Source organism: Erinaceus europaeus, chromosome 13 (assembly GCF_950295315.1).
Source record: "Erinaceus europaeus chromosome 13, mEriEur2.1, whole genome shotgun sequence".
Classification (NCBI taxonomy): domain Eukaryota; kingdom Metazoa; phylum Chordata; class Mammalia; order Eulipotyphla; family Erinaceidae; genus Erinaceus; species Erinaceus europaeus.
Genome location: NC_080174.1, coordinates 49,331,456 through 49,353,889, shown reverse-complemented (window position 1 = coordinate 49,353,889; position 22,434 = coordinate 49,331,456). Strand labels below are relative to the sequence as shown.

The window sequence follows — 22,434 nt, the reverse complement described above, 5'->3', positions numbered from 1 at the left end:
ACATGAATTAGCTGAAGCATCATTTGCTGGAAGTGGCAGTCAGTCTCTTGATGAGGCCAGACACCCAAAAACTGCACTTGACGGCCGATGCTGGGAGCGGTGATAGAACCAGGGCAGACACCTAGGAAAGCAGCGGGGTTAGGGTCTCCCCAAAATGGCCGTGCTGGAACCACCTGACCCACACCAGCTCGCGCGGCCCCACCCCTCGGCCCCGCCCAGCGCCCCCCTCCGGCCGGGGCGGCGCGGGTTGTGAGGTGTCTCGGCTAAGCGCCTGCGCAGTGGGCGGCGGCGCACGGGGCGGAGGCTTTATAACCACTTGGTCGCGAGCGCTCGACTTCGATCTCCGGGAGGGCGGCTGAGGCGGCAGCGGCCGGGGCGCCGGCAGAGCGGGCGCTGAGGCGGGAGCTGGGGCGGCGCTGGGCGCCCCTGGCCCCTCGGCCTCTGCGGGCCATGGGTTCCGAGAAGGACTCCGAGTCGCCGCGCTCTACATCGATACACGCGGCCGCGCCGGACCCCAAGTGCCGCAGCGGCGGCCGGCGCCGGCGCCTCACCTTCCACAGCGTCTTCTCCGCCTCGGCCCGTAGCCGCCGCGCCCGGGCCAAGCATCAGGCCGAGCCGCCGCCCCCTGCCGCACCGCCGCCGCCCGCCCCGACCCCCGCCGCGGCCCAGGCCCCGCCGCCCGAGGCGCTGCCCGAAGATCCGGTCGTGGAGGCCGAGGCCGCGGCCGCGGCGGCGGCGGGGCCGGGCTTCGACGATGAGGCGGCGGCGGAGGGCGGCGGCTCGGGCCCGGAGGAGGTGGAGTGCCCGCTGTGCCTGGTGCGGCTGCCGCCCGAGCGAGCCCCGCGCCTCCTCAGCTGCCCGCACCGCTCGTGCCGCGACTGCCTCCGCCACTACCTGCGGCTGGAGATCAGCGAGAGCCGCGTCCCCATCAGCTGCCCCGAGTGCAGCGAGCGGCTCAACCCGCACGACATCCGCCTGCTGCTCGCCGACCCGCCGCTCATGCACAAGTACGAGGAGTTCATGCTGCGCCGCTACCTGGCCTCGGACCCCGACTGCCGCTGGTGCCCGGCCCCGGACTGCGGGTGAGCGCGGGGGACCCCGGGGCCGGGGCGGGACGCGCGGCCGCTGCGGCGCGTGGGGGCCGGCAACCGCCCAACCGCCCGCGGCCAGGCGAGCCGAGCGCGTGTGGGTGCGGCGGGGCCGGGGTCCCGGGGAGCCCCTGCGAGGGCCCGCGCTTCAGAGGGGTGTGTCGGGCGGCGGGGCGCCGGCTCTGCAGCATTGCAGAAGGCGTGTGCTTCCCGGCCGCCGCCGCCGCGGAAAGTTGGGCTGAGGCGAAGGGAGTGGCAGTCGGGGAACCGGACACTTGCCCGCCGGAGATCTGCGGTGCCCAGATGTTGGGAAGGCACTTGGGGTGCTGTTACCAGGGCGAGGGGCGGGCGGACCCTTTCTTTGTCCCGGGGGCAGTGGAGCACGAGAACGATGCTCCGAGGTTGGCATGGGAGAAAGTGTGTCTTCCACACCTTGAGATCTCGAGCGTCCGAGAACAGTCTTTATTTTTTCCAGATCACTGCTCAGCTCTGGCTCATGGTGGTGCTGGGGATTGAACCTAGGACCTTAGGTGACTCGGGCATAGGAGTCTTTTTGCACAGCCATTATGCTGTCTCCCCCGCCCAATATTTTATTTTAGTGAGAGAGAAACAGTGAGAAAAATAGGGAGAGAGAGAAAGAGAAGGAAAAGGCGAGTGACCAGAACACTGCTTGGCTGTGGCTTATGGTGATGCTGGGACCCCTAAGGCATGAAAGCCCTTCTCATAACCTTTATGCTGTCTCCCGGGGCCCCAGGAAGTCTTCAGTGTGCCATCCATACCGAATGCATAAGGTCAATGAGAAGGTATGCATTGCCTGCAGAGATCTAACACCTCCAGGTTTCACTGTTGTTCAGAAATTTTCGGTGGACAGCCTCATCCCCTCCCACGCCACCCCCACCCCATTTCCTAAAATGTGATTGTGTGTGAAGGTTAAAACAGCCAGTGAATAGCAGCAGGGGCTCACCTAAGGGGTTGGGAACCAGGCTGCCATTACCTGCTCTGTGACCTTGGGCAGATTACTTTATTCTTGTGTGTCATGTTTTGGAGACTCCTTGCACTGTGTAAATGTAATGCTAATAAAAAGCTTCACAAGCTTTTGCTTCAAAGAGTTAAAAAGGGTTCATTTGTGACTTAACCATTAAGGCTGTTTTAGAATTTCCATGATGCTGCTCTGGTCCTCTTTGAAGGATACTGTCTTGGAATGCCTAAGAGTAAGAAGAGCTAACTTGTATTTTTCTACTCTGACTTGTTTAGAGAGGGTTGTGTTACTTGACCTTATTGAAATGGGATTTCTAAATTACTTTGAAGTATTGTGGTCAAAAGTACCATGTTTATCTGTGGTAAAAAAACAACTTTCACTTTCAGTTAATAAGTACTGGAAATAACCTCTGATTCTTGAATGCATTTGCTTTTATCTGGTGCTCTGGTGATCTTACTAGCTGTAAGAGGTTAATTGAGTGGCATTAGAGGTTTACAAACATTATTGATCTATTTTAAACATGCTTCTTTTAAAGAACACTGTACTTAATTTTGAAACGGGACATTAACTCCCTTTGAAATAGTGAGTTTCCTTGACTTTCAACCAAGAAGTGTGGTATCACTGATTATGGTAAAGTTTCCTTTTTGTTTTCATTTCTCTCAAATTTTACTTATTGTCAAAAAGGGACAAGAATTAGTTTATAATCTTTATGACTACCCTAAACCATTACTGATTTGGAAGTTATTTAAAAATTAAGACAATTTATTTCAGTCAAGTAATGAATCCAGAAGGCATTTTTTAATTAGCTAGAAGTATGACAATTATCTGTATATATAAATTTGAATGTGTCATCCATTAACTTAACGAAGTAGTCTGAAAAAAGAAAGCAAATAGACATCCATGTAGTTTGATCCTTACTTAAAACATTACAAGATTTGATCTAGGGGCTAGGCTATGGTGCACCTAGTTAAGCACATGCCTTACCACAGGCAAGGCCCTGGATTTGAGCGGCCCCCCCCCCCCCCCCTAGAGAGGAAGCTTCACAAGTGGTGAAGTATGCAGGTTTCGCTGTCTGTCTCTTCCTGTATATCTGTCTATCTGAAATAAAATGAGTGGAAAAATAACCCAGGAGTGATAAAGTTGTATGAGGCCATAGAGAGAGGTTGGAGGGGATAGTTTATCAAGTTTTGTTATTTTTTGTTTTGGACATAAACACAGTGTCTCTTTACATGTAAGGCTTGTGCTCTACCACTGGGCTACATCCACAGTTAGATCTAGTTACATTCCTAGTAGACCTAATTATATAGATGAGGACACTGAAATGTAAAGAAACTGAGTAAGATTTGTTCAGAGTCATATAACCACTCATTTATTTAAAGAGAAGCACCAGAGCAGTACCCTGCTGTGTGCTGGGCGTCTAACCTGGGGCCTCATGAATGCAAGTGTGAGCGCTATTGCTGAGCCACCTCCAGACCACTGGAATACTATATATATATATATATATATATATTTTTTTTTTTAATTATTACATGTGTAAAAGAAGGAGAGTCTCTAACATGAGGCAGGGAGAGAGTATACAGTACACAGCTTTTGGTACACGTGATGCTGGGGGTAGAACCAGCAACCTCAGGCATGAAAACGTGATGTCCTACCAGTTGAGCAATTTCCCCCAGCCACTGGAACACTGATTTTAACTCCATCCAAGACTCAGTCTCTGCTTTTAAAAAACTTGGACTTGGACCAACAAAATAGCTCATTTTGATAGTGTGCTGCTTTGTCATGCATGGGTTGGAAGAAGCATCGTGTTGTGGTTTCTTTCCCTCTCTCTTTGCCTCTCTGTCTGTGTGCAAAAATGCGCTCTATCTACTCCTTAAAACAGGGACTGAGGTACCGAGAATCATGAACAAGGCTAAAGTTTTACGGGCACGTGCAGGGATATAAGCCAGCAGGCACACCAAGGGCCATCTTCAGGGCCTTTTTATACATTACTAGGACATGGGAACAACTGGTCCTTTTCCCATTTGGCAAGAAGTAATGGGCTCACAGTCTAACCATATTCAGGGAAAGGGGATGGGAATGGGTGTGTGAGAAGTGGAAAGGGGGTCGGGAGGTCTAAGCTTACAATGTTTGGGAAGGGGGTGGGAACAGATGTATGAAAAGTGAGTGAGGAGGGGGCCGGGTAGTCTAAGCTAAATTTGAAGAAAACCAGGGCATGGTTGTAGTCATGTAGACGTGCAAGGGTCAGGGGTCTATAGTCGATAAACATCTACAAAATAGATGGGCTGAATAAACAGTGAAAGGCTACAACCAAATGGGCTGTTTCTCATAGTCTCTATCTGAAAAAGTCAACCTAAGCAGCTAAAGGGGCAGTGATGACATTTTGAAGTGGAATGAAAGGACAAGTTTGTACTTGTCAGCATTATTGGGTATACTGCTGTTTGTCACAGTTTGTCAGTTGTCTACTGTGGACAGCGTTGAGATTCAAGAATATCAGAATCTACTCCCCCCCCCCCCCCCGATTTTTACTGTTAACAGCTTCTTGTCTACCTCATTACTGGCTTGAGAGACCTAATATCTGCAAGGAGTTTTGAAGTTTGTTTGTTTGTTTTTAACCAGAGCACTGCTCAGCTCTGGCTTATGGTGGTGTGGGGGATTGAACCTGGGACTTTGGAGCCTCAGGCATGAGAGCTGTTTACATAACCACTGTGCTATCTAGCCCTGCCTGAGTTTTGAGATCTTTACTTAAAGATAGTAAATAAACAGCTTTAAAATTATGTCTCTCTAAATAGGTAATGAGGTCCCTGAGAGTATTACTGTCAGTGGTTTTACCATCCCCTTTTAATGCTAAGAGAAAAATTACTTGTTCTGTTTTAGTTGAGTGGTCCTAGTCTTCTGGCTCTGGCTAAGGTCATGAATGGTACTGGAAGAGAAGCCCATGTCCAGTTTATCTCCTCTTTCCATGCATGAGATCTTTCACTTTCCACAGAGCAAGTTCTTACCAGGCAAATTTACCCTTTCCTGTCTTTGTACTCTGTGTATGTGTATTTGACAGATACATGTAATTGATCTTAGATTTCTAATTACTGATATTACTGTGATTTTTTCATGGTAAGAATACTGTATGTTAAAATATTTATTAGTTCTTTATAAAATATTTGTAGACTGGCCTAGGGGGCGGTTCTCTGGCAGAGTTCTGGACTTGTGTACATAGAGCATTGCGTTCAGTTCCCCACACTACATATGTGAAATTGGTGCTCAGGTTCCCTGTCATTTTTCCTCAATCCCCCCCCCCCACCTTCCAGGGTTACTGCAGGTCTACAGACTCCTCTACTCCCAGTGGATTTATTTGTTTTTATTAGAAGGTGAGAGAGAGAGAGAGAGATAAAGAGAGAAGACATTACAGCATTACTCCACTGCCTGTGAGGCCATATAAAGCATGTAATGTTTTCCTCTGAAGTTATCTGTTGCCAATCTTTTATTTTTATTTTTTTATTATCTTTATTTATTGATTTATTTGATAGAGACAGCCAAAAGTTGAGAGGAAGGGTAATATATATATATGGGGGGGGATAGATAGATAGATAGATAGACAGACAGACAGATAGATAGATACATATACTTATAGCACTGCTTCACCACTTGAAACGCTTTCCTCCTGCAGGGTGGGTACTGGGAGCTTGAACCCGGTTCTTTGTGCACTCAACCAGGTGTTCCACTAACTGGCCCCAATGTTTTTTTTTTTTTACTTTTTATTAGTGAATTAATATTTATTTATAAGCTTGTAAGATAATAGGGTTATAATTCCATACAGTTCCCACTACCAGAGTTCTGTGTCCCATCCCCTTCATTGGAAACTTTTCCTGTTTCTGTTGGCAATCTTTAAACCCTCTCAGAATCTGTAGAAGACTGAAGAAGATTGTTTTGTGTAGGTCCACCACTCCAGCCCCTCACTGCTGCCTCTGCGCCTCTTCCCCAGCGCCCCATATGACCCCTGCAGATAGTGTCAGCTGTTGGTCTTCCTGAGCAACTGAACTGGACCATCTGGTAAACGGGCAGCTTCCGTTCATCTCTAGCACACTTGTGACTGAAGAGCATAAATTTCTCAGTGAAAGGGATTTTTTTCTTCTTCTTTGCAGAACTTATAGGGCCACTTAATTTATTTTCTACTGATACTTCACATCTCTTCTCTCTAATTTCTACCGCCGTCTACATTATCCTCCAGCACAGTACATCTTTCTCATATTTGCCAGAGTACTCATTTGAAAGTGGGATATTTTGCAGTGCACCAGGTAAGTGCACATAGTACGAACCACAGGAACCCTTACAAGGATCCCAGTTCAATCCCCCTGGCTCCCCACCTGCATAAGGGTCACTTCACAAGGGGTGAAACAGGTCTGTAGGTGTCTGTCTTTCTCTCCCCCTCTCTGTTCTGCCCTTCTCTCAGTTCTCTCTGTCCTGTCCAACAACAATGACAGGCAACAACAATGGGGAAAAAAATGGCCCCTAGGAGCATTGGATTCTCGGTGCAGGCACTGAGCCTCCAGCGATAACCCTGGAGACAAAAAAAAAAAAAGGAATATTTTATATCACTCCCATTTTTTATTAGTTTTTTAATATTGATTTACAAAATTATAAGATAATAGGAGTATAATTCCATACTGTTCCCACCACCAGAGTTCTGTGTCCCCATTCCTTCCAGTAGAAACTGCAGTAGTTCTCCCAAGGTCACCGATATGGGCTGATTCTATATGTTGTTTTTTTTTCCTCCTATTTTTTCAGTGGTCCTGCCTTCACCTCCTTTCTAAGTTGCCCCTGCACATATTACTTCTTCCTGTCTTTTTTTTTCTTCTCTCTCTCTCTCTCTCTCTCTCTCTCTCCCCCAGATAAGAGAAATGGTTGGCTTCCTCTGGTGTTTTCCAGATTCACTTCCCTTTTATTGACAGTATAAAAATAAGATTCCTAGTAACAAATGTTTCGGGTCCTAGTGGAATGGTAGTGCAGAGCCCTGGTTTACTTCCCTTATCATTTACCCTTCTGGGAGTGTGGACCAAAATTCTTTTTGGGGTGGGAGTTCTAGCTTCTGTAATTGCTTCTCCACTGGACTTGGGTGTTGGCAGGTCACCCCCAGCCTGTTTCTATCTTTTCCTAGTGGGGTAGGGCTCTGGAGAGCCACTCCCCTGTTTTAAACTGTTCATATCTGAGGCCAGGCAGTGGGTTGTAACTTTTAGAACATACAAGTTAGATGCACAAGGATCCAGGTTCAAGCCCCCAGATTCCACCTGCGGGGGGAAGTTTCACAAGTGATAGAACAGTGTTGCACATCTCTCTCCCTTTCCATTTTTTGTTTCTTTCTGAGTCTGTCAATAAATAAATAAAATATAGTTAAACATTGCTCATATCTGACCTGTAAGATGATTTTTGGGGGGAGTTAGGAGGTAGCATAGCAGGTTAAGCGCAGGTGGCACAAAGCTCAAGGACTGACATAAGGATCCCAGTTGGAGCTCCCAGCTCCCCACCTGCAGGGGAGTCACTTCACAAGCGGTGAAGTAGGTCTGCAAGTGTCTTTCTTTCCTTTTTTGTCTTCCCCTCCTCTCTCCATTACTCTCTGCCCTATTCAACAACGACGACAACAATAAAACAAGGGTAACAAAAGGGAATAAATAAATATTTTAAAAGATGGTATTTTATGATTTTAAGAACTTATGGCAGCAGGAGTGGTGACAGGTATAGAGCTCTGGACTCATAAGCATGAGATTCTGAATTTGATCCCCAGGACTGTATATGCCAGAGTGCTGCTTTGGTAATATTTATTTCTCTCTCTGCCTATCTCTGTGACATAAGTAAACATTATTATTTTAAAAGGGATTTATTTAGATGATCTCTCCTTATAACTTAAGCACCTTTATAGTCTCTTTCCATCTTTATACTTTATTTTCTATTTTTTTCCATAAGTATACCCCATGGTAGGTCTTAGATATGACTTCAAAGAAAATGTGAATTTATATTTATTTATGCCAGAGCACTTCTCAGCACCGGCTCATGGTGGTATGGGGGATTGAACCTGGGACTTCAGAGCCTCAGACATCAGAGTCTCTTTACATAACCATTATGCTATCTCCCCAATCCAGAAAAATGGTTTATTCAAATAGGTATGGAAAATGTTGGATTAAACAAAATGAAGTAAATGTATTTCTGAACTTCTTACACCTTTTAAGCATGCTAATGTGAAATATAAATCTTCCAACATGGCAAACTTTCCCTGAATTAAGATCAAGACGCATGCTCCCCCCCACACACACGTCTTTACAACTTAACTAAAACTTTCCCTATTTGCTGCCTTCCTGATGCCCTTTACAGTTACCAACCTGTTGTTAGTATATTTTAAGGGTGTATGTGTGTGTTTTAAATATTCATTTACCTACTAACAAAAAAGAGAATGGGAGAGAGATAAAACCTGAGCATTGGTCTGGCATATGTGAACTCAGGACCTCATGCTTGAGATACCAGTGTTTCATCTACTGTGCATCTGTCAGGCCATTCACAGTATTTTTTACCGTGACTATGAATCTTATTCTCTCTTTTTCAAAAATTATCTTTATTTATTACATAGAGACAGCCAGAAATTGAGAGGGAAGGGGATGATAGGAAGAAAGACAGAGAGACACCTGCAACACTGGTTCACTACTCCAAAAGCTTTCCCCCTGCAGGTGGGGACCAGGGGTTTGAACCCAGGTCCTTATGCATTATAACATGTGAGCTCAACCAAGTGCACCACCACCTGGTCCCTGAATATTATTCTCTTTATAACTATAAAAATAAATTTCTTTTTAAAATTAATTTATATTATTATTGTTGTTATTGTTATTATTTTACTAGAGCATTGCTCAGCTTTGGCTTATGGTGGTGTGTGTGTGGAGGTGACACTTACTCTTTTACATATATATTTTTAAATCTTTATTTATGTATTGGATAGACACAGCCAGAAATTGAGAGGGAAGGGGGTGGTAGACAGGGAGAGAGACAGAGAGACACCTGTAGCACTGCTTCACCACTTGTGAAGCTTTCCCCCTGCAGGTGGAGACTGGGGACTTGAACCTGGGTCCTTGCACACTGTAACATGTATGCTCAACCAGGTTGCACCACCATCCAGCCCCCGAAAAAAAAAAAAAAAAATTAATGGGGGAAGAGAGACATACCAGAGAATCACTTTGTTACATGGGCTTTCAGGGGTCAAACCCAGGGCGGCACACCAGCAAGACATGTCCTTTTTCTACTGAACCATCTCTGACAGAAACTTTCAGTTACCCATATGAATGGAGTGAGGGGCCAGGCAGTGGTGCCAGCACCTGGTTAAGTGCACACTATTCCCATGTTCAAGGACCCAGATTCAAGCCCCTGGTCCCCATTTGCAGGGGTAAATCATCACAAGTGGTGATGAAACAGTGTTGCAAGTGTCTCTCTTTCTCTTTCCCTATCCAGCCCTTCCCCTATCAATTTCTCTCTCTCTGCTAAAGGGGGTGTGGGGTGGTGAATACAATTTTCATGAGAAAGAATACCAATTTGGGGAAGAAAAATAAGAGGACAGGAGGGAAGACAAGAAGGGGACAGATGGAGAGGGCCAGCACAATAGTTCATCTAGGAGGATGCATGCTTTTCCACTCAGGCGACCCAAGTTCAAGTTTCCAGCCTCCCCCACCTCTATAGCAGGTGACACTTTGGTGCTGTTGTCTTTTCCTTACTTTGTCTTTTCATCTGAAAATGTTGATCCAGAGTGGTATAGCCCCATCAATAACAAAAGAGGTAGAGGGATACAAGTAATCATTCAATAGACACTGCTGAGCATTATTTAATGTCAAATCTTGGGTTATTACAACATGGTCCTTGACAGGGAGTTTGACAACATATGAGACAGATGATTGTTTAATTGTTGGGTGAGTGACAGGTAATTATAAATGTAGTATAATGAATATTAAAGAAAATGTTGGGGCCGACTTGGCTGATGAGCCTGCCTGCAGGGGCCTCAGACCAGCCGCGCCCTCCACCAGGACTGGGATCTGAGGAGATGCACGCAGAACACAGCTTGGCTTGGGGACCAGGGAATCCAGGAGGTATGGGGAGTAAGAGGAGGTGGCACCACTTGGCCCTCAGACCTAGTGAGACGCCCCAGTGTCCTCAGCTCTGCCGAGGTGCTGGGCAGGGCTTATTTCAAAACTTTTGTCCTGCAGTTGCAGGAGGCAGCATTTGCCAATGAAAAGCTCTAGGAAACGCCGGCCTGCAGTCCACATGCGTGTCAGCACATACACGCTTCCTGGAAGCCACTTGGACCGACTGGGAGGCAGCGTTTTGCGCACACAGCAACTTGTAGGTCTCAGATAGCCTCAACTCTGCTGGATCCCAAACTCACCTGGTGGGCGGGACCTGGCTCCTGCATCCCCACACCCCGCTGCCCCCCCCTTTCTCAGGTGGGAAGAAACCAAATCATGATCAGTGCTTCCCCAGGAAAGAAGATATGGCACACGCAGGCTCATACCCTTCCTCAAGGCCTTTGTCTCTTGACTTTTTTTTAAGTTTTAAGATTAAATGGTTCTGTACTCTTTTCTTTTTTTTTTTTCTATCTGAGAAAAAAAAAGAAAGAAATGTTGGGGCTGGGTGTTGATGCATCTGGTAGAGCACGCACATTACAGTACTCAAGGACCCAGGTTCAAGCCTCAGGTCCCTACCTGAAGGGGAAGGAAGCTTCATAAGAGGCAAAGCAGTGCTGCTGCAGGTCTTTCCCTTTCTCTCTCCCTCTCTCTCCCTTTCCTTCTCTCCCTCCCCCTCTCTCCCTTGCTTTCTCCCCTTCCTTCTCAATTTCTCTCTGTTTCTATCAAAAAGAGAAATAAAAGAATGATCACTGGGAGCAATGGATTCATAGTGCAGGCACCAAGCATCAGTGATAACACTGATGGAAAAAAAAGTTAAGAAAAATAATACTAAGTAAGGATAGATGGAAGGTTTTGCATGATGGTATATAGACTTCACAGAGGAGATGGTATTTTGATCTGGACCTTTAAAAACACAAATAGGAACCAGGCCCAACAAAGACACTAAGCATTTTAAACAAGTATTATGGCAATGCTTGGAGGTATAAGACATGATATTAAGTCTGGAGTCTAGTTTGGTAGCCTCTGGATACAGTGTGGTTAGCATAATCTGGGAAGTGACCAGAGGTCAGTCTGTTTGTTTTTAGTATCTTATTTACTAGAGAGAAAAGCACCCAGAGCAAATCTGGGACTTTAGAGGCCAAGGCAGGAAAGTCTTTCTGCATCACGATTATTGCTGTTCCCTCACTACCACACTACCTTTTTTTTTTTTTTAAACATCATGTCAGAACCTCATGCATAGGCAATATCACTGCTCTGAACCTTCCCCCCCCTCATTATTTAGAGAGACAGCAGGAAAAAGGAAAGATACCACACCACTACTCCAGTATCCATGGAGTTCCCCAGTACCATCCTTGGTGTTTCTGTGAGGTGCTGGGGCTCAAACCTATAGTCATAGTCAGTCTTGTGCATGGTAAGGCCCATGCTTTACTGTGTGAGTTATTTCCTGGCCCCAGAGATTAACCTGTTAGACTAAACTCAAATTGGCAGGCCTGTCTTTGCCATGCAAAGTTTAAAGAACTTTTTGCTTTTTAATTTTTTTAAATATTTATTTATTTCCTTTTTGTTACCCTTGTTGTTTTTATTGTTGTTGTAGTCATTGTTGTTGTTGTCGTTGTTGGATAGGACAGAGAGAAATGGAGAGAGATGGGGAAGACAGAGAGGAGAGAAAGACAGACACCTGCAGACCTGCTTCACCGCCTGTGAATCGACTTCCCTACAGGTGGGGAGCCGGGGTCTCGACTAGGATCCTCATGCCAGTCCTTGAGCTTTGCGCCACATGCACTTAACTCACTGTGCTATCGCCCGACTCTTTAATATTTATTTAAAAAAATTTTTATTACCTTTATTTACTTATTGGATAGAGACAGCTAGAAATCAAGAGGGAAGTGGTGATAGAGGGAGAGAGAGAGATACCTACAGTCCTACTTCACCACTTGTGAAGCTTTCCCCCTGCAGGTGGGGGCTGGGGGCTAGAACCTGGGTCCTTGTGCACTGTACCATGAGTGCTCAACCAGGTGTACCACCACCTGGCCCCTAATATTTATTTTTTAATGAGATAAATAGAGAAACACACACATATACCACCACCACACCACCCCTCAATAGCACTACACAGCTCTGGTTTATGGTGGTGCTGGGAATTTTTTTTTTTTTTGCCTCCAGGGTTATTGCTGGGACTAGGTGCCTGCAGCACTATAAATCCACTGCTCCTGGAAGCTATTTTTTCCCTTTGGTTGCCCTTGTTGTTTATCGTTGTTGTTGTTATTGTTGCTGTCGTTATTGGATAGGACAAGAAGAAATCGAGAGAGGAGGGGAAGACAGAGGGGGAGAGAGAGATAGACACCTGCAGACCTGCTTCACCACCGGTGAAGCAAACCCCCTGCAGGTGGAGAGCCGGGGGCTCGAACAGGGATCCTTATGCTGGTCCTTGCAATTCATGCCATGTGCGCTTAACCCGCGGCACCACTGCCCAGTTCCTGATTTTTTAAAAATCTTTTATTTATTTATTATGGGTAGAGACATGGAGACATTAAGAGGGGAGGGGGATAGAGAGGGAGAGACACCTGCAGCCCTGCTTCACCGGTCGTGAAGCTTTCCTCCTGCAGATGTGGACCAAGGACTTGAGTGCTGGGAATTTAACCTAAGAGCTCAGAGCTTCAAGCAGGAGTCTTTTTTTTTTTTTTTTTTTAAGATTTTATTTATTTATGAGGAAGATAGGAGAAGAGAGAGAAAGAACCAGACATCACTCTGGTACAAATGCTGCCTGGGAATGAACCCAGGACCTCATGCTTGAGAGTCCAATGCCCCCATCCACTGCGCTACCTCCCGGACCACGAATATGAGTCTTTTCATAACCATACTGTCTCCCCAGCCCTGAAGAACTTTCCTCCTCTTCCTTCTCCACATTTTTCTTTCTTTCTTTCTTTTTTTTTTTTTTTGGTATTAGAATTATTTATTTAATGAAAGAGACCAGAACACCTTTCTAAACCATACACAGCGCTGGTGATCAGATCCAGGGCCCCATACATGAAAACCATACACTCTGGTGAACTACTACCTCACATTGCTGTTTCTTTTTCATTGAAGGATTTTAAGCAGAAGAGTAATGTTATAACCATTTGGAAGTCTTTACCAAGAGGTAACCTGAAAAGGCCTAGGGTTTGATCTAGAGCTGGAATGTATATGGGCAACTTGGCCCTTATACCATGAGCTTAGTGGTCACGTGTAAATGAAATTTAATGACCTTGAGATGGGAAATACAGACATAAGAACACATTTCTTTAGTTTTCAGGGGGTCTGTTGGATCACTATCACACATAAAACTAGCTATCTCTTCCCTACAATTTAGAAAATGTTGTGGTCTTGCTCACACCTGATGTTTTGAGCATTTAGGAAAGTAACACATTAGTAAAAAACTGTATAAAGGGGAAAAGTGATGCATCTGTATTTTTAGCCACAGATAATTTCCTGTATCTTCCATCTACTTCTGACAAATCTAAATGCTTGGTTAAACTAAGTGACCAGGGTAAGACACTGCAGTGTCAGACATGAATGAAAAAACTTGAATTCAAGGCAGAGTGGTCTAAAGGAGAGAGCTGTTTGCAACTGCCTAAGGGATAAGATTTCCTTATTCAGAATTTAGGAGTTTACCCTCAAATGAGCTTTAAAATTTTAGCATCAAGTTTCAGTGTATGGCGTATAAATACATAGATAAATTTAAAAGATTAGTGGTCTTGGAGGTGGTGCAGTGGATAAGACTTTGGACTCTCAAGCATGAGGTCGTGGGTTCAGTCCCTGGCAGCACATATACCAGACTAATGTCTGGTTCTTTCTCTGTCTCCTATTATTTCTTTATTATTATTATTATTATTTACCAGAGTACTGCTCAGCTCTGACTTATAGTGGTGCTGGGGATTGAACCTGGGACTTTGGAACCTCAGGCATGAGAGTCTCTTTGCATAACCATTATGCTGTCTATCCCCCCACTTTCCTGTTATTTCTCATGAATAAATAAGTAAAATCTAAAAAAAAAAAAAAAACTTTAAAGATTACATTGAGGGGGCCAGGTGGTAGCACAGCAGGTTAAGCACACATGGCACAGAGCCCAAGGATCAACCTAAGGATCCCAGTTCGAGCCCCTGGCTCCCCACCTGCAGGGGGTTCACTTCACAAGCCATGAAGCAGGCCTGCAGGTGTCTTATCTCTTACCCTGTCTCGCTCCTCCTCTCAGTTTCTCTCTGTTCTATCCCAACAACAGCAGCAGTGGTAACAATAACTAGGAAAATGGCCTCCAGGAGCAATGGATTCGTAGTGCAGGCACTGAGCCCCAGCAATAACCCTGCAAGCAGAAAAGGAATAAATAAATAACAATAGTATGGGTGGGCCAGGCGGTAGCACAGTGGATTAAGCACACTTGGCGTAAAGGATCCCAGTTCGAGCCCCCGGCTCCCCACCTGCAGGGGAGTCGCTTCACAGGCCGTGAAGCAGGTCTGCATTAGTCTATATCTTTCTCTTCCCCTCTCTGTCTTCCCCTCCTCTCTCAGTTTCTCTATGTCCTATCCAACAACGACAGCAATAACAACAGCAATAATAATAACAACGATAAACAGCAAGGGCAACAAAAGGGAAAAATAGCCTCCAAGAGCAGTGGATTTGTAGTGCGGGCACTGAGCCCCAGTGATAACCCTGGAAGCAAGAAATAGATAAATAATACATTGAATAGAGTACTGGCCCTGGAGAAGAGCTAGAATCCATCAAGGCAAGGAAGGGGGAGAAAAAAATCCAGAGGAGGGAATAGAGTCTCCATCACTTAGCAGATATTTTAAGCAGGAATTGTTTGTTTGTTTGTTTTTTATTTTTAAATAATACTTTTCCTTTAATCTGGTTGAGGAAGCACACATATAAACAGTGATTACAGTATATTAAGTTTATTTTTATCTTATTTATTCATTTATTTGTTTATTAATGGATAGAGACAGAGAAATTGAAAGGGACAAAGGAGATAGAAAAGGAAAGAGAGGGAGTCGGGGTAGTGCAGTGGTTTAAGCGCAGGCGGCACAAGGCGCAAGGACTGGCGTAAGGTTCCTGATTCAAGCCCCCGGCTTCCCACCTGCAGGGGAGTCGCTTCACAGGTGGTGAAGCAGGTCTGCGGGTGTCTATCTTTCTCTCCCCCTCTCTTTCTCCCCCTCCTCTCTCCATTTCTCTCTGTCCTATCCAACAACGACATCAATAACAACAATAATAACCACAACAATAAAAAACAACAAAGGGAATAAATAAATATTTAAAAAAAAAAGAAAAGTAAAGAGGGGCCGGGTGGTGGTTCACCTAGTTGAGCACACATGTTAGTGTACAAGGACCCAGGTTCAAGCCCCCAGACAGCAGAGGGAAGGCTTTGAGAGTGGTGAAGTAGTGCTGCAGGTATCTCTCATCACTCTTTTTTCTCTTTTTTAAATTTCTTAATGTATATAGACATATATTTGGATAGGGACAGCCGGAAACCAAGAGGGAAGGGGGTCATAGGGAGAGAGACAGGGAGACACCTACAGCATTGCTTCACCACTCGCAAAGCTTTCCGCCTGCAGGTGGGGGCCAGGACCTTGACCCTGAGCCCTTGCACATTTGTAACATGTACACTCGACGTGTGTCACCACCTGGCCCCTCACTCTCATTCTCTATCTCCCCCTACCCTCTCCATTTCTGGCTGTCTCTATACAATAAATAAAGATTTTAAAAAATTAAAGAGAGAGAGAGATGGACCTGCAGCCCTGCTTTACTACTTGAGTTTTTTCCCTGCAGGTGAGGTCCAGGGGCTTAAACTTGGGTCGTTGTGCACTGTAATTGTGTGCTTAACCAGAAGCACCACCGCCGGGCCCCTAGTATATTAAGTTTATAAAGTAATTATAAACATAATGGATGGTATCAAACTTCCTAGAGAAGTAAAGTGAATTTTATAAAAATGGCATTTTAATTTTTATTGTATGGATAAATATCTACCAGGGTAAGAAATAAATGATAGCGCAGCAGGTTAAGTGCACGTAGCGTGAAGCACAAGGACTGGTTTAAGTATCCTAGTTCGAGCCCCTGGCTCCCCACCTGCAGTCTATCTTTCTCTCCCTCTCTGTCTTCCCTATCTCTCTCCATTTCTGTCTGTCCTATATAACAATGCTGACATTAATAACTACAACAACAATTAAAAAAAACAAGGTCAACAAAAGGGAAATAAATTAATTAATTAAAAAGAAATAAAGGATAGTCATTTGTAGGAGGAAGAAAGAAAGTACTCAAAAGTCAGGAAATAGGAGAAAGTTTGCTCTGTTTTTGTACCATAGCATTTAGGGCAAGATCTCAAATGAAATTTTAGAACATAATTTAGTTGCACTTGGAGGTGGCAAGCACACCTCCATTCTGATGATAGAAGCCAAGGGTTGACTATTTTAACTAGCTTGGTGTCATGCATTATGAGTCAGGGACAAGGAGCCCAGACCAGGTGTACAGAAACAGGAATGCCAGGTCTTGTGTTCTGAGTAATTCTATGTCATGATAATAGACTCTTGTGGGTCCATGAATATTTGAAATTATCTTACATTCTTAGACATCAAAATCTACATCCAAAATTTCCTTCTATCAAATGTCCATTTATTTATTTATTTATTTGCCAGAGCACTGCTCAGCTCTGGCTTAGGGTGATGCGGGTGATTAAACCTGGGACTTGTGCCTTGAGCCTCAGGCACAAGTCTCTTTGCATAACCATTATGCTATCTACCCTCTTCCCTGTCCTCTTATTTGTTTAACTTTAAAAATGGAATTTACTAATACTACTACCATGTGGGATAGATACGGGTCAAGAAATGCTTTAGACTTCTTAATAGGCTGTCTAACGTGTATCATTAAAAGTTGGAAGTGTGTCTGCAATCATGCCATACCTGTCCCACTTAATAAGAAATGACAAATCAGTTTCTTCACTAGAAATGTTGTTTATCTTTAGTAGTTATGTTGCAGCTAGGTGGGGTAATTTGCTCAGAACTCCTACAGGATATGAATCATTTGCATTCATACATTGACCTATTCTCACTTGGCTCTTTCTGAGAACAGCCTGTATTATATAATAGAGGAAATCTTGTCATTGATATTTTCAGTGTCATTCTCAAATCAATTTACAGACTCTATTACCAGTGAGTTTGAGTCACTATTATGAACATCTAATATTCAATACACTTGAAACAAACTAGAATAAATCTGAGATAGCATTACTAAGGCATTTTATTGTTATACTTACTTTATCTATTTAGTACCAGCTCTGGCTTATGATGGTACAGGGGATTGAACCTGGGACTTCAGAACCTCAGGCATGAGAGTATTTTTGCATAGCTGTTATGCTATCTCCCTTGCTACTAAGGCTTAAAAAAACAAACTTTTGTACATCAGTGTTAGTACTGGATCTCGCTGCCTTTTTCTCTTTCTTTCATTCTTTCCTTCCTTCCTCCCTCCCTCCCTCCTTTCTTTTTTTCCTTGTTTTTTTTTTTTTTTCTTTTCCTTTCTGACAAGAGATGCAAAGTTTAGAGAAAGGGATTGGAGAGACACCTGAAGTGCTGTCCCACCGTTCTTCAAACTCACACACAGGCGTGCGCTTAGGTGTGGACTGGGAACATGAATACTGGTGCTCACTAAGTATGTCATCACACAGCCCCTTATTAAGCTTCCTGCATAAGTTGTTAGAGGTTTTTGACTGTTGAAGAAGAACATAAGAAAGAGGACAACAAAGCCCACATGACAATACTTAAGCTTGCAGCCACTGATCTGTCTAAATATTGTATGAACTTACACAAGTTATATCTTACTTTCTCCATGTTGATAAGATAAGAGGTAATCTTGATTGATGGAACCTGTTAAGAGGGAAGATAGTTAAGGCAGAGGTAGGGAATGTCTGGCTCATGGGCTGGAAATGGCTGTGAAATCATTTGGTCTGGTCTTAACCAAAGCAACCACTGGCAGAACTCAAAATTTGATAAATCTATGAGCTTTTTTCATAGCAGCATTAAGTGCTAGTTTTTTTTGTTTTGTTTTGTTTTGTTTTTTAGGACAGAGAGAAATGGAGAGGAGGGGAAGACAGAGAGGAGGAGAGAAAGATAGACACCTGCAGACCTGCTTCACTGCCTGTGAAGCGACTCCCCTGCAGGTGGGGAGCTGGGGTTCGAACCGGGATCCTTATGCCGGTCCTTGTGCTTTGCGCCCCTGCGCTTAACCCGCTGCGCTACAGCCCGACTCCCCTAAGTGCTAGTTTTTATTATTTATTTATTTTTACCAGAGCTCTAGCTTGTGGTGGTGGGTAGGGGATGAGAGGGTATTGAACCTGGGACCTCTGGTGCTCCAGGAATGAAATTTTTTTGCATAACCGTTATCCAGAATTTTAAATCTTTTTATTCTTTTATTATTGAGTAGATAGAGACAGAGAGAAATTGAGATGGGAAGGGGAGATAAAAGGAAGAGAGATAGAGAAACACCTGCAGCCCTATTTCACCAATTGTGAAGCTCCCCTGCAGGTGGGGACCAGGCATTTGAACCTGGGTCCTTGCATACTGTAATGTGTGCACTTAACCAGGTATGCCACTGCCTGGAAATATCCAAATGGCCACTCCCTCCCCCCCAAAAAAAGAAAGTTCCCCATCCCTGCTTTAAGGTATAGATTTGAATTGTGGGGGAGAGGGGATATAGAAAATTAAAATGAGGGAATCGAGTGGGAGTGCAGTGGTTTAAGCGCATTTGGCGCAAAGCGCAAGGGCTGGCATAAGGATCCTCGTTTGAGCCCCTGGCTCCCCACCTACAGGGCAGTCACTTCACAGATGGTGAAGCAGGTCTGCAGGTGTCTATCTTTCTCTCCTTCTCTCTGTCTTCTCCTCCTCTCTCCATTTCTCTCTGTCCTATCCAATAACAACAACAATAATAACTACAACTGTCGTATGCTTTACATTGGCTTGTTCTAGCCCTCCCCCTCCAAGAGAATTGGATGAGTCCTGTTAATTTCGCGGGCCTGCTTGGCCCCGCCCCAAGGGACCCTGGGAGAGGGTTCCGGAGTCCGAGAGTTCCTGAGTTCCCCAGTGACAGAGTTCCTGAGTTCCGGAGTTCGAGAGTGCGAGAGTGCGAGAGTTTCAGAGTTCGAGAGTAAGAGAGAGGGTTCCTGAGTTCGAGAGTGCCAGAGTTCCTGAGTTCCTGAGTTCGAGAGTTTCAGGGTTACAGAGTAAGAGAGAGTGCCAGAGAGACAGAGTTCCTGAGTTCCTGAGTTCGAGAGAAAAGAGAGTTCCTGAGTTCGAGAGTTTCAGGGTTACAGAGTAAGAGAGAGTGCCAGAGAGACAGAGTTCCTGGGTTCCTGAGTTCCAGAGAAAAAGAGAGAGTGCTTGCGCCGCCGCAAAGAGACAGCAGAGTTCTGTTTGGTGATTAGTTTGTCTTAGTTTATGAATCGTTGTTCCTGAATAAAGAAATACAGCTTCCCTGCCCAGCCGTTGTCTCCGCGTCTCTGTTACCAGCCGTGAAGCAAGCCCGGCCAGCTGGAGCCGTCCGGAAATTTTAACAACAAATGGCGCCCACGTGGACCTGACCTGCGCATCTCTCAGATAAGTAAAGACAATTTGGCTACCTATGCACGATGGCCTTCTCTTCTGCTTGTGAAGAGATCTCCAAAGGCCTCTGCTCTTTCTTCACGAGACTGTTTTGCTGTTTCTGGAACATTTATCTCTGGACCACTCTGTGGTTTCCACTCGCTCGGGCGAACTCAGAACAGCCAGCGGGAAGAGCCAGCGGGCGGGAGGCAAGGCGCGGAGCTGCTGTTTCCACCTGGTCAAACAGCCAGCCAGCCGGCTGCGCCCAGACAACCCCGCGCACCCGCGCCAGCAACCCCGCAGCCCCGCAGCCCGCAGGAGGCCTACGCCACCATGCAAGAGCCCGATGCCAGCACGCTAGAGCCCGATGCCAACATGCTGGAGCCCGATGCCAACATGCTGGAGCCTGAGGCCAACATGCTGGAGCCCGATGCCAACATGCTGGAGCCTGAGGCCAGCCCACAGGAGCCGGCTCTCCACCGCGTGGTGCAGGGCACTGGACGCTTGATCCCTCCACGCTGCTCGGCCACTGCAAACAGGGCAGCAGACATGGCAGGGCCATGGGGCAGGGCCGCGGCGGCCTATCATGGCCGCCACCCCTGGGCACCTAGGCCCACGCCTTCTACAAAGATGGCCTGCCTGCCCTCTTTCTATGAATTCTGGAACCATCCCGGGCCTCCCGGACCCCCGGGCTCCCTGCCAAAACTGGGCACACGAGATCTCCAGCCGCCGGTCCGGTCTGAAGGCAGACAAGCTGGAGTATGCAGAGATTTGTGCAGAGATCGCAACCTGCAGTTCCTAGAAGTGGAGCTGCTCGGAAATGGAGCTGCACGGGAAGCCACCTCCGGATGGTGAACCCCCCCCCCCCCAACAACTAAGACAATATAGATTTAAATTCGTGTTTAAAATGACATGTCTTCGTAACAAAGGTTTCTCTCCTCGTGTATTAATGACTATGTTTATGTGTATGTTTAAAGTTTGGTAAACAGTAGCTTTAAGGCTAAATTCTTACTAGTCAAAGATAAATGAAAAAGGTTTTCAACGTAATTCTCATAAAGATAAAAATTAACTTACATTTAAAGTCTGAGGTAAAAATTAGTTAACAATCAATATATTTCAACTAAGTTGGTCTAAACAAAAGGTTAAATAGACTTGTTGATATGTAAAACACTACCTTCTCTATTAGAAATGGTAGATCGCACAATGGCTATGCTAATTATTCTCATGCCTGAGGTTTCCTCTCCGGCCCACACCTAGGGTGTGTCTCCATCTTGAATGGGTGTAACAAAAGGTTAAAAGACGTTGTTGATATGTAAAAGTCTCAAATTCCTTCTCTATTAGAAATGTTAGATCGTGCAGTAGATATGCTAATAACAAGTTTTGTTTCATAGTAAGTAAGTTGCAGCCAGCTGCCTTTGGGACCCTAGGCCGTTCCCCGCCCCCATGCAAATGCCCGTCGAGGCAAGTAGCCCCCCAGAGGCAAGAAATGTTTTTTTTTTCAGATATGGCCCCCTCAGGCCTTCCCTTGGCAACATGCTGGTTTTGGTTATATATGTTTCTGTTCACCCCACACCCTTGATACTATAGTCATTTAGTTAAAAAGAAAAGGGGGAATTGTCGTGTGCTTTACATTGGCTTGTTCTAGCCCTCCCCCTCCAAGAGAATTGGATGAGTCCTGTTAATTTCGCGGGCCTGCTTGGCCCCGCCCCAAGGGACCCTGGGAGAGGGTTCCGGAGTCCGAGAGTTCCTGAGTTCCCCAGTGACAGAGTTCCTGAGTTCCGGAGTTCGAGAGTGCGAGAGTGCGAGAGTTTCAGAGTTCGAGAGTAAGAGAGAGGGTTCCTGAGTTCGAGAGTGCCAGAGTTCCTGAGTTCCTGAGTTCGAGAGTTTCAGGGTTACAGAGTAAGAGAGAGTGCCAGAGAGACAGAGTTCCTGAGTTCCTGAGTTCGAGAGAAAAGAGAGTTCCTGAGTTCGAGAGTTTCAGGGTTACAGAGTAAGAGAGAGTGCCAGAGAGACAGAGTTCCTGGGTTCCTGAGTTCCAGAGAAAAAGAGAGAGTGCTTGCGCCGCCGCAAAGAGACAGCAGAGTTCTGTTTGGTGATTAGTTTGTCTTAGTTTATGAATCGTTGTTCCTGAATAAAGAAATACAGCTTCCCTGCCCAGCCGTTGTCTCCGCGTCTCTGTTACCAGCCGTGAAGCAAGCCAGCCCGGCAAGAGCCTCCGAAATTTTAACAACATACAACAATAAAACAACAAGGGCAACAAAAGGGAATAAATAAATGTTTTTTAAAAAAGAAAATTAAACTGAACTTTCTTTAGGAAAACTTGATCCTGAATCCATCTAGAGCTGCGATTAGACCAATTAAAAAAATTTAAAGGAGATATAAATCTCAGTTTATTTATTTATTTATTTATTTATTTATTTTATGAGAAAGAGGAGAGAAAGAACCAGACATCACTCTGGTACATGTGCTGCCAAGGATTGAATTTGGGACCTCATGCCTGAGAATCCAGTGCTTTATCCACTGCACCATCTCCCAGACCACGATCAGACCACTTTTATATTAGAACTTAAAAATTAAAAAGTAGAGGCTCACCTGGGTAGAATGCATGCCAGGAGCCTGGATTCAAG

The 22,434-nt window shown here is 45.4% G+C and overlaps 1 protein-coding gene across 6 annotated transcripts in view; it reads left to right on the top strand.

The window, feature by feature from the left end:
- Positions 1 to 292: 292 nt before the first annotated feature.
- RNF19B (ring finger protein 19B) overlaps positions 293 to 22,434 on the top strand; it is a 46,391-nt gene continuing 24,249 nt past the window's right edge. For 4 of the 6 annotated variants that reach the window (XM_060205815.1, XM_060205813.1, XM_060205812.1 and 1 more), the window contains exon 1: positions 293 to 1,082. In XM_060205815.1, coding sequence (XP_060061798.1) covers positions 451 to 1,082 — 632 coding nt within the window. In that variant the 5' untranslated portion in view covers positions 293 to 450. The remainder of the gene's footprint in view (positions 1,083 to 22,434) is intronic. The other 2 variants (XR_009553780.1, XM_060205814.1) reach the window with 1 other exon arrangement.